This window comes from Copidosoma floridanum, unplaced genomic scaffold (assembly GCF_036245765.1).
Source record: "Copidosoma floridanum isolate Cflo_tuat_1 unplaced genomic scaffold, Cflo_Japanese_pri ptg000014l, whole genome shotgun sequence".
Taxonomy (NCBI): Eukaryota; Metazoa; Arthropoda; class Insecta; order Hymenoptera; family Encyrtidae; genus Copidosoma; species Copidosoma floridanum.
In genome coordinates this window covers 7,013,922-7,032,099 of record NW_028321891.1, presented here as the reverse complement: position 1 = coordinate 7,032,099, position 18,178 = coordinate 7,013,922, and the positions used below count along the sequence as shown (strand labels likewise).

Here is an 18,178-nt window from a genome sequence, read left to right as displayed (position 1 = left end):
TTTAACAACCATTTTGTATAAAATAACAGAACCGAGTCCTAATACCATAAACTACTTACTGAGTGGTAAAAGTCTCGCGCGAGGACGAAAAGAACTCCCATCAACCTTACCGCGGCAAATATGAGCGCAATGTACCCGTACGGGTCGCTGTTTATCCGTGCGAAGAAAATATAAGTATATGAGCGAGCGCTCGGTTCTCAGGTGAGATCGAGAGAACGAAAGAAAAAGCATGCATGCATTCGTGCAGCCACGCAGTGACTTCACTTATGTATATACCTGTATATTTGTGCGTGTGTGTGTGTTTGAGAGAGTCAGCCAAGGAAGCCGAGTCACCGCGAGGGAATCCTGCTACCCAAGTCGTTTATTCGTGTGCGCAGTGCATTGTACGTAAGTATATAGGTACATCGACAACTACGACGCCCACGTATCGGGCATTCTAGTCAGGATATTTACCACCAGGCGCTTCCTACATGCATACACATACCTATATATATATATCTCTCTCTCTCTCGTTTTCTACACATATCGTGATACCGTCCCTGTCCGTCTTTGTCTCTTGCGAGCAACTGAGCCGCTCAAAAACCGGATGGAACGCGTACACGTGTATTCTTAATAAATATAATACTCATACACGTATAGACTGATGATATGTGCTAAAAGCGAGCGAACCGATCGCTGCGGCTCTGATGACTGCCTACATATAGGTGTATGCCTGCGGGGAGACTTGCTCCTTGACAGTGTCTGACTCATTGCGTATTATCGGCGCCGAGGGAAATGCGAGCCGATCTTGTACACCCGAAGCGAGGAGCTGTACCTACCCTACACCTATAAGTAAATACCCGTTTGGTATTTTCGTTAGAAACATTTTATACGAAATTTTTTTCTTTTTTTTTTTTTTTGTTTTTTTTTTACGTAGGTGTAGTGGGGTTAATTTTAAATTTAAGGTATTATGTTATGCATTTACATGAAAATTCTTGATTTTTGACACCACGCACGTGCAGCGAGTTCCTCGAGAAATTGCCGAGGATCGGCAAGTCAACGCCGAGGGTTCGGGTGCTGAGGCGCCAAAATGCCATTAGGTTCGTCTGTTTCCTCGGAAAACACTCAAGATTCTCGTCACTTTGCTAGAGCAATCCATAGCGTATTGCAAAAACACCATGCTCACCCTCATACACACCCAAGGGAAAAGACGAGTTGTTCTCCTCTCCACCTCCTCCCTGTATCTTTATCGAAGATCAGGGATGAAAAAAAAGCACCTACGTATATTTATTATTGATGGAAACACGGGTTATCCATTTGCGAACAACCTCCATTTCGCGGATTTTGAAACAACGCCGATGGTTGTAAAAAAAAAAACTCCCAACACTGCTGAGTCGAAGAGAGAGTGGGAGACAATAAAATCATAAAATCGTACAACGATAGGTATTCCATTACGTGAAATCTGCTGGTATAGATACGTGCGATCGTAGAGAAATTCCTTTGACTTTCGCGTTGTTGCTACACACGCACCATCCGTGTGCACACGTGTGTGTGTGTGTGAGTAGTGGCAAACTAGTTTTATCATTGCGATTTTGTAAGTGTACATATACACATTGGGAGAGAGAAAGGAATCTTGAAAATTTCATCTCTGCATGTATATATGAATGCTGGTTTTTGCCGATACATGTTTTACTGTATCTCGCGTTACGTAAAGCGCACCCGAAAGTGAAGTTTAAAAATTGCATACATAAATGCCTTTTGATGCTATCGCGCAAAACAATTAATTATACACCTTTGATCGGAATTTATGGTGTTGCATTCTTGAATGTCTTTTTGTGGGAAAGTTTTTTGGCAGTGACTGCGGGCTATTGATTAAACAACGCCAAAGAGATACATTTACCGATAATTTATTTAAACCAGGTACATCAAGTCGAATATTTTCGTGACTTGTGAATTTTTATTACTTCTTTGACTGCTTTTTCGGGACAGTAATTGTATTATTTTGTATCCTCGATGCCAAAAGTAACTATAATGAGATTCAGGAATGCCAAACCTTGGGGTCTGAAGTTTGAAATTTAAATTAAGAGCGTGACATGAATTATTTAGAATAAATTCGATTAGCCGTGCAAAGTGAAGGCTAAAACGTAATCCCATTACTATAGAAAAGATGAGCCTTCGATCGATACCACCTATTAATGTAATAATATCATCTCTATTCCTATTAAAAAAAAAAAAAAAAAAAAAAAAAAAAAAAAAAACTTTTATGATTAAGTAACTTTTGCTACTTCTGAATGTATGTAAATTATGGGCACATCAGTGGCATACAGTTTGATCTAGATAATTATGATTAAATGTTCCGAGTTTAACTACCTCGGCGTCAAATCTCATTTAAGTTATATGTGAATTCTCGATGCATTTTATGATTGATTCGTTCTTGTTTATCTTTTCATTTATTTTCCATATAGCCCGTATATCTGTTATCCTGCAACGTTAAACTTGAGCTTCAAAATTTGAAAATAACGCTCCACTTCATTTTTTAAGAAAACTGTAAATTAAACTAAAAATTCACATTTATTTATTATTTTCAAACGTGTTTGATCGAAGCTAAAGTGAGGTGAGTTTTCAAGGTGCCAGCAATAATTCATTCCTTTAAAAACGACCACGTAATCACCGAAAATCAAATTTAGTCTGAACTAACCTGTCTCTGTTTCTCTCACAACATTCTTAATGCATTCCATTAAAGCCCGAGTGTATTGTACCATCGCCCCGCGTCCCTGATTTCATCGAAAGGCAAAGAGTTTTTTTTTTTTTTTTTTTTTTTTTAAACTCGTGATAGCTCTAAGGCAGTGAACACAGTCATGCCTACCCCACGATGCAGCATAATGGAAAATACACTCACACTGAGCTTTCTCCCCAATTTTCACGGCTGTACATGATATTAAAAAAAAAAAAAAGTCCTCACAAGATGAGTAGTTACTCTATATTTTTATGTCTGTGTAGACTTTTTTTTACTGAAATTCCACAATATCAATGACAACTATTGTGTTGTCGAGAAATTATACAATCGGATGATAACTTTGAAGAAAGTCACTAAAACTAATTATCGGCTCGGCGAGTCACAATTTTAATTTCTTGTCGTTGCTTTTATAGTCAAAATGTATTGGTATGCCACTGAAAAAAACTTTAAACACATTATAAACGGCCAGTAATTGTTTTTATATATATTATAATACGTACAGTTCTCGTTTGTATGAGATAAGCCCCCTATTAAGTTAACTGCATTATCTTTGCCGTTGCGACAAGCACCGACGAGCAATGGAGCACGAAAAATCACCTTTCGAAACTCATCTTATCTCTTGTGTTACAATTGGGTGAAATTTCGTGAGTAGTGCTGACTATAACCGCGCGTGGGCCAATACATTTATTGTAAAGGTTATAACGCGCGACTAAAGTAAATTAGTTCTCGTGGGTGTTCCGTGCGAGTTAGTTGTACGCGTTACTTGCTCCATACGCAATATAATATATAATCATCGTGGGCATTGGGTCCGCTTTCACTGTATAGGACGACCTCGACACTCCAGTAATAGAGTAGACCGAGTTTTTGATCACTACAGAAGAACACCTTAGCCATGTCTTTGTTCTGGCCCTTTGATCGGATTTCGTTGTCCAGATGCTCCCGTAGATCCGTTTCTCCGAATTCCAGGTAAGCCCCGTGCGTACGTCCAATCGCCAACACTTACAGGGTTACACCTCTCTAGATTCGACTGTTATTTATCGTTGTTTGTAAATCTTATTCGTACAGTACACTATAAATATACGTATGATGTATTTTGATTTAATATCTTACGAATAGCTTTCAAGCACGAATTGTCTGGAATTACATTCATTATAGCTCTTGACACGACTTTTAATAATATTTTTGATGTATGAATTCGATTGTTAAAAAAAAAGAATAAAAAAATTTAAAAATTTCATATTTGGTTTATTAATTTATTCTTAAAGTGCAGGTGATTAAGTTAAAGAAGTATTAGTTTAATTGTACTTCATTAAAAATCAATCTATTAAAGTATCAGTCAATGAATTTGTAAAGGATTCAAAGTTTAGTACAGTATATCAAATGTATATGTATACATGTCATGGCTAAATTACAATGTATGTATAAGTCGTGTACGAAGGTGTCGGTCAAGACTATAATGTTTTCCCGCGAGTCGCAATTACGGTGAAATTATACCAAAAAACCCAAATATAGCCTAAATATATTTTTCGTCATATAAGTAAAAAATATTTTGGATACATGTTTAAATATTGCCCGATGTGCTGATCTAATAAAGGAAGGAGAAGTGACTCGTTTTTCCCATACCTAAATGCCTTTGACACACTGTATATAAAAATGCACACACTCCCACATACATATATATATATGCACACGTACTTACATGTGTTACACAGAGAGTCAGAGCAGTTGGTATATTAGTACAGTAGGTATACCTACCTACGTTGGAAAAGTAATCCGGATCAGCGAGCCAGTTCATCAGTACCTACTAGTCCACTATATGTATGTTTATGCATAGAGATAAGCCCAGTCGTATAAGCTAGCTCTCTGTCCTGTACATTGTACGCTCTGGCTCCCAGTAGCCTAGATAATTAATTTACAGTCGAGTTGGATAACGATTGCCGTAGCAGGACTGTGTAGGAACATCTTGTTGATCTGTGTGTTTATATACATGTATAAGGTATACCTACCCTCGGCTGTACTGTAAATTTCACTCGCGATTTAAGCACATGTCGTTGTAGTTGGTAGCTGCTGCTGATGTACACCGTAACCGAGGTAGTTATACTGCGCCTTAAAATCCATGCATATTCAATTGAATTGGAAAATAGAAAATAACGTATTTATTCATTGATAATGCACCAGGGAGGTCTTTCACGTGATTTTTTTTTTTTTTTTTTTTTCCACTCGTTTAGATTTATAGATGTACCTCTTTCTGCGTGCCGTTCAAAAGTATAAGTACCCGCGCAAATTGAAATTCTAGTCTTGCTTTGGTGTGCTGGGGCAGATAACGATGCTTTAATCATCTTCGAGGGATCGTTTATTTTAATTTTTTTTTTTATTTTTTTCTTTCTTTCTGCTCAAGTGCGTTGCAAACAATGCACGCTCGTGTGCTTAACAACATAATCGCGCAAGTGGCCTCCATCGGAAGAATCGACTTTTCGAAACGATTACATGAAAACCTTTTTTAAAAAATAACACAGAAAAAGACTCTTCGAGGAAAAACAGGTTTGTTTCGATTATCATTCAAATGTTTCGAGATGGTCCGTCACGCGAAAAAAAAAGGGGAGGGAGGACGCGAAAATTTAATCATCCAGCCGATGCGTGCACGATCATTTAATTATCTCCTTCCGCGAAGTCGGAAGTTCGCTGGCGTGTATAATACGGTGGGTTTAATGGGACATCGTCTTCGAGGCTCGCGAGGCAATTACTGTAGCAGGTACACGTCAAAAGGAACAATAAATCTGGAGCCGCGTGAAACGCAACCTCTCAATCCTCGCGCGTATGGGCATGTATATATAGGCGCGGCGAGCCTTGATGCGTTTTAATAACGACTCGATCGGGGTGCTATGCATAAATGTAATACATACGAGATGGCTTTCTCGTAAATTAATGGCACAAGCTGTACGTGTTTTGCAGAGATTTTTCTCGAATTGTGTATAGGGAGAAAATTAGGTGATATCTCAAAATTGGTATGGGAAAACTAGTTTGCGGTTTTTCTCAAACTTGGCGGACAAGTGTCTGGAAAGAGCACTTTTTAAGTGAACAATATTGCTTTATTTTTTCAACTAAATTATTTTTTCTTATCTTTGATAGAACAGTATAGCAGTGACGCTGCGTCTCCTGCCAAGAGACTGAACTAGTTCCTTTTCATAAAAGGTCCAAAGTAGCTCTTTCTCGCTCTCAGCCATTTGAATGCACGAAAACAAGGGCTGCGTGCACCCCTCGATGAAAAAATACCGTCTCCAACTTGTGTAACTCAAAAGCGTACTTTGGACAGAGGAGAAAAAGGCACAAATACTCCCCAGAGCAAAAAACAATTTTTTATTTTAAATCTGAAACAAAATTAACAAGACATAGCTTTTTTATACTTCCTTGATCGGTATAAGGTATAAAAAAAAAAAAACAAAAGAAAAAAATCGTCGAAGTTCATCGTTTAGCATCGCGTTCTCGACTGTTCAAGAGAGTCGAGTTGCGCGTCGCTATCTTTAGAGCCGAGCAGCGATGCTCGCGACGCTATTGGATTTTCATGCCGATTATCATCTCCCCGTACCCGGTATCTCTTCCAACCGATCTCGGCAATAAAACCGTGCCAACGATCGGCAACTTACACGACCGCCACAATTTTTGCGCGGGTATCGAACGACGAACAAATCAATTTGCCGTAAAAGTACCAACGAGTGTCGACGAAAAAGTAGATGAACAAATACTATAAAAAAAAAGGGGGGGAAGGGGAGTTCGAATAAATTATCCAATTTGCTCGCGTGTGCCGGTAACGTATGAAAACTCGTTATATCCTCGCGATACGCAAACGAGAGACGCGATATGAGTCTCCTCGCGATAATTTGCTCGTTCGCAGAGAGGAAGTGAAGTAAAAAAGCCGAGAAGGGCAGAAAAAACGAGCGAGACGGTGAGAATTTGATGTGGACGTATTAGCGCGCTCGGATATGTGGGTTCTTATGGGAGAAAACGAGTTCCGCCAGGAAATTTCGCCCCGACGAGCGGGAGAGCCTCGGTCGAAAAAATAAAGAGCAAGAAAAGAAAGGAGGGACGCGGTGGAGGGAAAAAAAACCAGTACGTAAGCAGGGGAGGAGAGGTTGACAAAAAAAAAAAAAAAAAAAAAAAAAGAGAGAACAAGGGGGTAGACCGGTCTGAAAGGAGAAAACGATGAGCGCCGATTACTTTTGTGTGTATGAAAAGCACAAACTACCAGCATGTACCCTGCAACGTAAAACAATACATCACCGAAAATCGCGGTAGGTAGAGCTCTGTACACGTGTCGTACCGATTTTTCACCCCCCCGATTTTAATGTCATGCGTACAATGCTTCGTGGGATGATGTGCAGGTACTTTTCTTCAGACTCGCTGAGTCTCATTGCCTACTTCAATTTACTGCGGTATCGAGGGACTGCAAACATTATAGTTTTTCTTTTTCTATATCATCATTCTATGAAAAATTGTCAAAAACCACCCTCCAAGTTACTCGAGCAATTTCAAAAATACGTTTCGGACAAGCATGCGTGATAGAAAAAAAAACGCCCTAACTTTTTTTCACGTTCAGCTCTCTGAGGACCCGAAACATATATAGGCTCTTTCTCTCTCTCACGTATACATATTTTTATACATAAATGCGATACACGCAGGCAGCTGTGGCACGTCCTATACCACTGCTATATACCGATGCAGGTATATTTTTGTGTTTTTCCCTTCCTCCCGCGCAACGTGTGTGCCACTATTATTTCACGTACAAGCGTAAGTACATTTATACGTAGGTACTTGACTATATGTATGTGTGTGTGTGTGTGTGTGTGTGTGCTCCGCGCTGGGGGCTTTGTTCAGCCCCGCTAGCTGATGGCAAACTCTCCCATTGTCTTTCTCCTTTCATCGCGGTGACACATTTGTACCCCATATTATACCGCACGTGAGCGATCTCTGCTCCGCAATGCCGGTCCTTCTCCTCTCGCGTACCGTATACACGCGCATTGCTATACATATTGTGCACAGAGGCTAGATAAACGAATTCTGCACGACTGTACTCATATTACACACACGTGAGTGTACAGATACACTTCCGGGGGAGAGAGAGAGAGGAGGTTTGTACACATACGTCGAGCGTGTAATAGAAAGGGGGTGAAAGCTGCTTGGGCAGACTGGCCTGATTTTCCTCGTACCGATTTTTGCTGCGCACTGCAACGCCGGTTTGAAAAACCTTTGACTCGCTGTTTCTCTCCTAATCGCCTTTCTTTCCGAGCATGCGAGCCAACACAGAGAACGAAAATCACCCATACAGCATATCTCTCGTTAACTGCTGGTACCTACGATGCGGTGTATCGGATCGACGAGATTGAACAATGGCTCGCTATTTGCGGGCGCGGGTCAAGTTTATACAGGTAGCGCGGAAGAGTGACATTTTTTTTTTTTTTTTTTTCTTTTCTTGTTTCTTGTCTCTCAATGCGGATAATGTTTAATTCACGCTCGCCCGATCGGTGTAATTAGGCGTGTGTGCTCGTGGCTTTTTTTCTCCATTCGCTGTTTTGTGCTCACCCGTGCGTACATACGCGCACGTACGGTAAATAGAATGAATATCAACGCGATTCTCGTTTCCTGCCCCCTGTTTTTTTTTTTTTTTTTTTTTTTCTTTTTTTTTGTTGCTATCGCAAACATTTTAATAATACGTGTTGTAAAATGGGTTTTTTGGGTGAATCCCTCTATCTTTAAATATGATTGATCGGTGGTGAGCTCGAGTCGGCGATTTTCACGTAAATACACGCCATTGCGAAGTTTCCGGTGTACGCGACTGGCCTTGTAATTGTCAGGTGTACCGCAGTTGGCAACGCATCGATTCGCACGAACGAATGACTGATATTCACCCCCACCGCAAATACCGATCCAATCCTCGAACGCGAAACTTGAAGCTTTCCTCGTCCTCCCCACTATCGTTATCATATACACACGTATTGGTACATGCACAAAAGAAATGTCATATCGGACTAATACCTTCCGCATCGTATATATGTGCGGTGCAGCGGGCCCATTGTTTGAATCTCGCGATAAACAATCCAAACGATACTTATCCCGTGAAAGGTCCTGAAAACTTTGCTTTGACCAAGCCAAAGAGAGAGACAAGAGATGCATGCGTGTATTATGTGGAGAACGGGACGGGAAAAATCTGTCGCGTAACACACGAGTAGTCGTGATAGCAATAAAGTCAGCAGGTACGAAAATCGCACAGGCCCCGAAAGAAGTGAAGTCCGGAATTGTGCGTCACCCCTCCTTCCCTCTCTCTCTTTGACCTGTACTTACGCACCGACAAAAGATTCCGTTCCACACCCTATGCAGTTTGGTGCAAGTAGGTACATTAGAGAAAGTTGGCGTGAATCAGCAGGCTTATATTGCACGGTGACAAACTTTCGGGGGAGGTCGACCGAAACGCGTTCGTGCAGTTGGTATATACCTACTCCCTTGCACAGTAAATTTTTCTGAACCTATTAAGTATGAGATAAGTGTGTTTACGCGTTTCTCGCAAGTACCGCGCCCACGTTGCTGTTGGCATGCGTATGTAGATTTTTGCTTCTCAGTCTGTCCGATTGTCCGAGGTAACGCGTGGAGTTTGAGAAAAATGGCGCGCAAACGAGCCGCCACCTTTCACCATATTATGGCCGTTTCTTTGGGGACGTGAATCACGCTGTTGCGCAATACCGCGGGGAAAAAAAGGGCGAGGAAGCAAAAGTACGTACGTATATATACATTGCACTGTGTACGCAACAACGAGGAGGCAGTGTACGTAATAAGGTCGCCAAGCCAAGCGAATTTGGAGTATGCGTCGCGTGCGCAACGCTGCTTGTACAAGTGCTCGGTAACAATGGGAGTGGATTTCGTAAAATTTCCTCTCGATTCCACGGCTGCGCGCTGCTCCGGTGTCTAATTTTTTCCTCCTTTCTTTCTTTTGTTCTTCCTTTTCCTGCACAAAGTACGTTTGTCTGTTTGGAGAGTCGCTTTTTCCCACCCACGTGTATTATGTGTTTTGGGTATCGTGCAAATAATCGCCATCCGATTGATTGGCGAGCTTGCGATCATTGTATACATTATTTAGCGCAGGGATTTACTTGGTCCATAACAATGGTGTTTTGGCGATCGGTTGTTGCCGAATTTTGCACATCGATGTGTGTACACTTATGGTTAAAATGGCTCCAATACAGATTTACGATTTGCTGCTCGAGAAATTCAACAGTTATTATTATTAGCGAGATTTTTCTGATACAAACACGACCATGTACATCAAGTGAAGTTAAGGTACCTCGCTTGTCATATTTTTATCTCTTGTACATATACGTTTACTTTTACACGTAGTAGCGTTGATTTCATGAAAGTTATCTAGACGTACAATCATTATTTTAAGCCACTATCATCATTCCGCACCAGCTGCCACCCACTTTTTGTAAAAAAACAATGTAGCACATCAGGATCTTGAAAAAAGTAAGATTGGTACAACATGTACCAGTGCATAACACCGTGTCTTTTTAAGCTACAACAGAGTAACGATTGGACTTTAGATTTTTATATGTATATACAGTGATATACCCAATAAACATTTATAATGTACATTTAGAGGTTTTTTTTATTAGATCTCATGTTACCCATACAAACATGCAAGTATATTATACACTGCTCGAAAAACCATACAATAGTCCGACATTTATGCAAATTCCTAGATATATATATATAGCATGTAGTTTAACAAAGTAGTGCTAAAGAATGAATAAAAAGATAAAAAAATTAAACAGTGGTCTAACTCGTGTTTTTTTTTTTCCATTTGCATTGCAGGTCGCGCAGTCGGAGCGTCACGAGCGTGCCCGGCGTACCTCAGCATTCGCACCAGCAGCAGCAGCAGCAACAGGAGGGTGGCAAGGAGTCCACGGGCCCCGATGAGATGTGGGCCCCGAGCTCCCACCATCGGGAGCTGCCCGTCGACGTGCCCGACACCCTGCTCCAGCAGGCCTACCCCAACCAAAAGGTAACGCCAAAACAACAACAAAAACAACTACCCAAGCGCCCCCGCCCCGTATCGCCCCCGGTCCTCCCCCAGAGGGCCGAGCCCCAATCGCCCCGCACCCCAAACTCCGCTGCACCGCCAGTCACACCTGCGCCCACCAATGCCCGTGCAACCCTCGGTAGCGCTAGCGAGACCCCATTGCCCCTTGATCACCCGCTCTTGTTCGCCAACGAGGACAACTCGCCCCCGGGTAAGCCCCGCGAGATCCAGCTGAGCATCGACTCCGAGTCGACCGAGAGACTGCTCATCGACGATCTCGACGTCGACGTGATCGAGGTCGACGTGATCGGCGACGACGCCCCGATCGAGGCTCCTACCGATCGTAAGTCGAGCATCGTCAAAGCCTACCGAACCTCGGACGACGACGACGACGAGGAGGAGGAGGAGCTAGAGGAGGACCTTGATCAGCTGGAAAGTAGAAAGGTCGAGGTGCACAGGGAGCCAGCGGGCATCGAGGCCGACGAGGATTACCCCTTCGCGAAGGAGGACTACCCGACGATGCTCAAGACCTGCAGCGACGACTCGGCTAGCCCGAGGAGCTCGTCGGGCAGGTCGGATAGCACCGTGCCCCTCGACAGTAGCCTCGTGTTGCGCAGCAGCGAGCTCAGCAAGGAGTCGACCATGTCGAGGAACTCAAAGCTCCCGCAGATCGTCGTGTTTGGCAAAGGCAGTAGCGGGGCCAGCAGTAGCATGTCCTTTGACAACCCGGCCTACGGCCTGGCCGATTTTTCCGACTCCAAGGCCCACCTCGTGCTGAGGCCCCTCGAGCAAGTGAACGACCTCGCCCTGCTCATCGACAACGGCAAGGTCCACCACGACAAGCTGGACGATAAAAAGTCCACGTCGAGCGGCCAGAAGAAGAAGAAGCAGCAGCGCAACAAAGTGTCGAGCCCCGAGGCGGAGGAGCTGTTGAGGATCGGCTCGACGGATGAGCTTTTAGGACTGGGCGCCTCACCGGTGACGAGGGGCAGGAAAAAGCGGCAGCAGCACTACTCGAGCGGCTACTCGACCCTACGGAGCGACGTGTCCGCCGATTACGATCAGGTCGACTTTGCCTCCTTCCTCGTCGTCGCCAGCAACAAGAACTACCGCGAGGTCGCCGTCGACTGTCCACCGGACTTTGTCCCCGTCACAAAGTCCCACCCCGTGTATCCACCACCTTCGCGCTCCAGCACCCTCGAGTCGAAGCGCACCGACCCCAATCCCTCCTCGAGGTCCAACAAGTCCGCTAGCGCGACCAAACGGAGCGACAACAACAACGAGGTGGCCTCGATCCAGTCGTCCCTGTCGTTGTCCACGTCGTCCATCCAGTCGTCGTTGTCGTCGCCGTTTACCAAAAGCCCCCGAGCAGTCTCCCTGGCCATGATTAACCACAACCACAACAACAACAACAACAACGACAACGAGTTTGACGAGAGGAGCGAGGGCAGCAAGAAGGTAAGCCGAGCGGGCTCGAGGCTCAAGAGCCTGCTCGTCGACGGGCTGAACTCCCTGAGGTTGGCCGAGCACCAACGCCACCACCACCACCGCTCCGACCTCCCCGCTTGTCCGAGTAGCATCGCCGGACGCTTTAGCGCCATCTGCACTGACAATCCGCTTATCACTGACACGCACAACCACCACACGCATTCACCCGCACCGACCCACCACCACCACCGCACCAAAACACCAAACGCCCCGAGCACCGGGTCCTTCTTTGTCTTCTCGCCGACCGCCGCGATCCGCGACTCCACCACCGACGAGGAGTCGTCCTCGGTAGGGGGCGCTAGCGTCGACTGTACCCTAGCTACCTCCATTGGGGACCACTCGGCCGTGGACTACGTCATTTACGAGGACGTCGAGATGACCAAGCCGATGGCTTGCCCCGCGAACGACGATGAAGACGACGGCCACGTGTCCGTCCAGGTCGCGAACCAAAACTCGCGGAATTCCTTGAGGGAGGCCAGGGTGCGCTTCACGCCGAGGAGCTACTGCTCCCGGTCCCTGGTGGAGGAGGAGTCGCCGGACGCGCAGAACAGGGACAACTCGCGGTTGTCGATGGAGCGGCGGGAATGGGGTCGCACGAGCGGGACGGGCCAGTCGCTGAGCCGGAGCGAGCTGGACTTGCTGGCGGAGCACTCGGTGGGCGGGGCCGAGAAGTCGTCGCGGTTGCGGAGGTGGCTGTCGGACGAGAGGTTGGCCCCGCGGAGCAACCTGGCCGTGGTTTTCGACGCGGATAGCGCGTCGCTCGACGTAGACGGGGGGGACTTTGATGTTGGCGAGTCGGCGAGGGACCGGGGTACTAACGGTGATGGCGACGAGGTGGTGGAACCGATGGAGCTAACCGGGAAGAGAACCGGACAGGTAAATCTTGGCGCTCGAGGGGCGGGTTTTTCGTGGATTCTTTTTCGGCTCCTACGTGGTTGTTTTGATGTTTTTTTTTTCATTCGTTTGATTGTCGTCCACATCAGGGAGTCGCGAAGAATCCACGAATACTCGACGTCTCGAAATTGCAAGTCGGATTGAGCATGACGGGTTATGGAAGGGTTACTTACATACTCCCACTAGTGGAAATATACCTCGATGACGCTGCATGCAGGGACCGATATACCAACTTACAATGTACCTATACAAAAAAACACAGCACAGTAGTGGACAACATCATAAATATATTTATGCACGCACACATTGTACACTATTCAATGTATTTTGATGATACAGACGCACGCATGTTGTTTCCTTGGCTTGTAAGTAGACATTTGGCTAGCCCATTTCCTGTTTTTTTTTTTTTTTTTTTTCCTATTAATAACTCATTCCTCCCCTCTTTCCTGTACTGCGTAGTTTTATTGTACCTCCGTCTCCACTAATACGTATTATGAGGAGCGAAATGATGATATGATTTTCGCTCGGACAGGTAATTTTCAGCGCTCTGTCGCAGGGTATACACGTATACCTACTTTCCATTATGGAAAATTATCTTAATGTCCAAGGCCAGCGGGGTCTCGAGTTTTTGTGTGCATATATAATTTTGTTTTCGCAGATTTTTCCTTACACTTTTCTTTCTCTTCAATTTAATTACAACACGAGTTCAATCTCGAAAGCGATTGCGTAGTTACGCTCCGAGAAGAAAATTGCACATATCTGGATGTATAAAATATATACCTGAAATGCTAATGTACCTGTAGTAGAATGAAATGATCATCACACAATAATTGGACCAGAGTAAACAAAAACAAAAAAAAATAATAATAATAATAATAAATAATAAAAAAAAGTAGGTACGAGCATTTTGTGTGGCGAAAAGTAAAAGGAAAAAGCAAAAAGCCGAGACGAGTGCGAAAGGTAGCGAAACGAGCAACAAAAATGAGAGGAAGCGATGGTATTCCCGTGGAGGTGGAATTAACGGGGAAAACGTGTGTTTTCCGAACGAATGTTTCCAGGCCGCGCTCAATGGCGTCAAGCCGGCCATTCCGCCCAGGGACCAAAAGAGAGCCCCGGCGAGGCCGCCCAAGGATAATCTACGACTCGCAGCCCAGAACAACAATGTCGAGGAGAGCGGCAGCATCGAGACCGTCAAGACAGAGCCGACCCAGCAGCAGCTGCATTCCATACGAAAGTATCAGGTGTGGTTTTTTTTTCCCTTCCCCTCCCTTCCTCTCCCCCTTTTTTTTTTTGTTTCTCCCCTCACCTTCCTCCCCTACCTTCCGAGTACGAGGTATACAATTTTTTTTTTCTTTGTTTTTCGAAAGAGGCCCAAAGTGTACCTATACGCGGAGGTGCAAAAGCGTTGTATATAAGTATACCTGATGATGGTGAGTCACCGGTTGGAAACAACGTGGCCTACCGTGCGTTTTAAAGAATTGCACGAGGGGCGTCATCCATGAATTTTCTAAACTGTGTGTATCTATACCTCTCTTGGCACTTATTTTCATGGTTAATATGTGTCTGTGTTTTTTTATCCCCATAAACAATTTCCACTATAGAATTAAACGCACGAGTAAATTTGAAAAGTCAAGAAGGAGGGCCAAGTGTTTAGCTCACCGAAATCTTACTCGCGAGCGAAGAAAAGTCACTCGCTAAGTTTCTTGGCAGGTGATGCGTATTGTAATGTATAAATGTATACATATACAGGGTCACTCGCGTCGTTCCATTTTCTATTTCGCTCTCCGAGTCGCTCTGATTCCCTTGGAAATTTCGCGAAATTCTCCGCTGGTGGACCCGATTGTGCCAACATTTGCGTTTTTTCATCGCTGATGATCGTACATTTCGCGCAAAGTACGTATATTTTGGGCGAGCTCCCAAAGAGATGCACAAAGATTTTAAAAAAAAAACACCAAACTTTGGTGTTTCGTAGCGGGTATAGTTTGATTTTAGTCCACAAAGTCACAGGTGAGGAGTGGACCTATATTTGACCGTAGCTCGTATGCAGCTCCCCATCGATCCAATGGGATATCTTTGCCAACTTACTTTTTTTGTTTTTAATACCAATATTACCTCGATCTGTTGACCCATTGATAGAGAGTCCTGATTTCTGTTCCGCGCATTTTTTTAGGGTTCGGCTTTTCGTCGAATCTCGTTACTCCTCCACGTGTACTTACGTGCAAGGGTTGCAGGTACATCACGCCAAAAATAAATCGCAACTCCCACCCGCGTACTAACTTGGCGTTGTATACACACTCGCAGGATTTATCCTGGCAGGCTCTTTGGGTCCTTAATATATCTTTCGTTCTCCTCTTGAGTGCACGCTCCCGTTGTTCCCACTGCCTGCGATGGAATTGAAAGAAACGGCTCGTGTCTGAATGTGCGCCTATACGTAAATGCCCCGGTGATGACTACACCGCAGTGCCCATGTAGCTCCATATAAATATAGGCCCTTTAGAGAGTGGGTGCTTACGTGCAACTGATAGCTCATATGGATAGTAGGTATATTATATGGACGCGGAAAAGGGGCTTCTTTTCCCTCTCTCTGTAACTGTGGACTCGGTTGTTTGGCTTGTTGTCTTCGTGCACTCGAGCACTTTGAGTGGTTTTGCGCGTCGAGCTGCACCAGGCTTTGTCTTGATTTTTCCAAATCCACGCCCACTCGTGATTCAGTCCGAATCAATTTGGTGTACTCATCTCACGTGGCATTTCACGGGCTCCCGTGACTTTGAGCTAACGGAGGCTAAAGTAAATTTACTTGTATTGGCCTAGTCACCACCTTACTCCCTCTACTTTTTTTTGTTTTCCTTATAACCTGCGCTGCCGCTCTCGGACGTAATTGTACGCTGTGTGGGTATAGGCTCGTTATTCCCATCGCCGAGAAGAAATGCGAGTCTTTATCATCCGTATTATATACCCATGCATCGGTATGTATACCTACATAGCTGTACGCAGAGGATGAGATAGAGAGGATGGGCATTCTTCGGCGTCTTTGCTCGAGAAATCGGGATGATGTTTTGCTTTTTTTTCGACAAAGTAGGTATATGCCGGGGGCTCGGCGGGTGAGAAGTTCTCGAAAGTATCGCTTTTTTGTCCATAGACGTGTGATGGACCCGCGTCCTCACGTATAGGTACGGAAGAATTCTAATTTGCCTCGGTTCGCATAAGAACTCGTAGGTATGTATTATTATGTACCCATTATATTGTACTCGAGCGCGTAACAAAGTCGAATGCTCCATTACGACGCGTGGCGTTAGGCCGCAATTTTCTTCTTCTTATTGTTTCCCTCCGTCTTTTTGCGCTCGTGTCGAGTAATGGCTTTGAGCTTTGCAAGCGTAAAAAAGCACGCACAACGTGCCATGCGCACACGAGCCTGGGATTTATGTAACGATTTACATTATCTTCCGCCACGTTTCGATTGTACGCCAAGTCTGCAGCGAAAGGCGTTTCATTTGCCACATCAATGAAGGACACGATCGCAAAAGCTCGAACGTGGATGTATGGTGAACTCGCGGTGCTTTGCATCAAAAACGCCCACCGTGGATAACGCTCTCGCTCTCGCGCGCATTCCTGTTCCATCTGGCCGGCGAGTCGCCGCTGCTGTCCGATGAATCGCGCGATAGGGCCCGAATACATAATGGCTTTTGCTCGATGAAACGAAAAGAGAGAGGAATTTGAGAACGTATCATGTATACTTACACATGTGCGAGTTGGGGGCATCCCTTTGAGTGCCTTTTTTTTAAAAAAAAGATTATTGTTTTGGTCCATAGGCTGTGTACGTTTTTAGAGGTGGTTCGTGAATTGTCCAAAAACAACTGTACTCTCGCAGATGCCTCATACGAGTTGGGGGCATCCCTTTGAGTGCCTTTTTTTTTTAAAAGTCAGCAGTTTTCCTATACACTTACTCCAATTGTTGCATAACATTTATAAAACAGCTCAGTGTTACTACTGTCAATAAGGGTATAAGTAGTAATTAGATGCAATGGTTACGTGGCATATAAACATTTTGCACTTGTCGAACTCTCGGCGTCAAATGTATGAAGGAAATATTTTATAACATTGCGTGGATCTGATTGAATATAGTTTATACTCATTTGTGTATAGTTGATGAAAGGACGATTTGGTTCATATTTATAAAATACTTTTTTTTTTTAATGCGTGTTATTTTAACATACACTCAAGACTTGTATTTACGGTAAATCGCAAATAGTTCTGGCACGATAACCGTACCGGGAAATGACTATTAATACGTATTCCTTATACTTGTAACTTCGTGTGGCTGTATGTATAGCAATACAATCGTGCATCTCATGATTACAAACTCGCCCAAAATTACATTCTGATTGCAAAAAAAAAAAAAAAAAAAAAAAAAAATTTGATTTTCACTCAACACACCGTTCCTCCGTAAACAATTTTTTTTAAATCATTACCTTCAAGCCTGATTTAGAGTTTGGTTGCAACCGCGAGTCGTCAATCAATACCGTCACGAGTATACATGTACCGTATACACACAGCAAAGTAAAAACGCGAGAGTATACTCATTTCCGGCTAATAACTCCGTATCAGAGGGGCCATCACGAGCAGGTCCGCTCGCGTGTACCTATAATGCATGTACAGCTGCATACAAGAAATCCGTTTAAATCATCAGGGAAAACATAGCGTGTTATAAATTACAATATATAGTGTGTAGGTACTCATCACCAACTCTTGATTATTTTTTATTATTATTATTATCTTTTTTTTTTTTTTTTTTTTTTTCGTCAACTTGATTCTCAAATGATACAGGCACGGCCCACTTTTCGCGACAAAATTAGTATAAAGTGTAGATGTAGGTAGCGCGTTTTTTTTTTTTTTTAATTCCCTATAATGGCATGGAGTATCTTGTTTGTTTGTTCATTTTCCCGGTTCATTTTCGTTTTTTCGTCGCTTCAAGTCTTGGTTTTTTTTTTTTTTTCATTACCTGCATCTCCAGCGCC

General features: G+C 44.1%; 1 protein-coding gene across 1 annotated transcript in view; it reads left to right on the top strand.

Moving 5' to 3' along the window:
• The window catches only part of LOC106636192 (uncharacterized), an 86,772-nt gene that overhangs the window by 62,378 nt on the left and 6,216 nt on the right, over positions 1-18,178 (top strand). The window contains exons 9-10 of the mRNA XM_089592063.1: positions 10,574-12,239; positions 14,222-14,404. Of these exons, the coding sequence (XP_089448189.1) occupies positions 10,574-12,239; positions 14,222-14,404 (1,849 nt within the window). The remainder of the gene's footprint in view (positions 1-10,573; positions 12,240-14,221; positions 14,405-18,178) is intronic.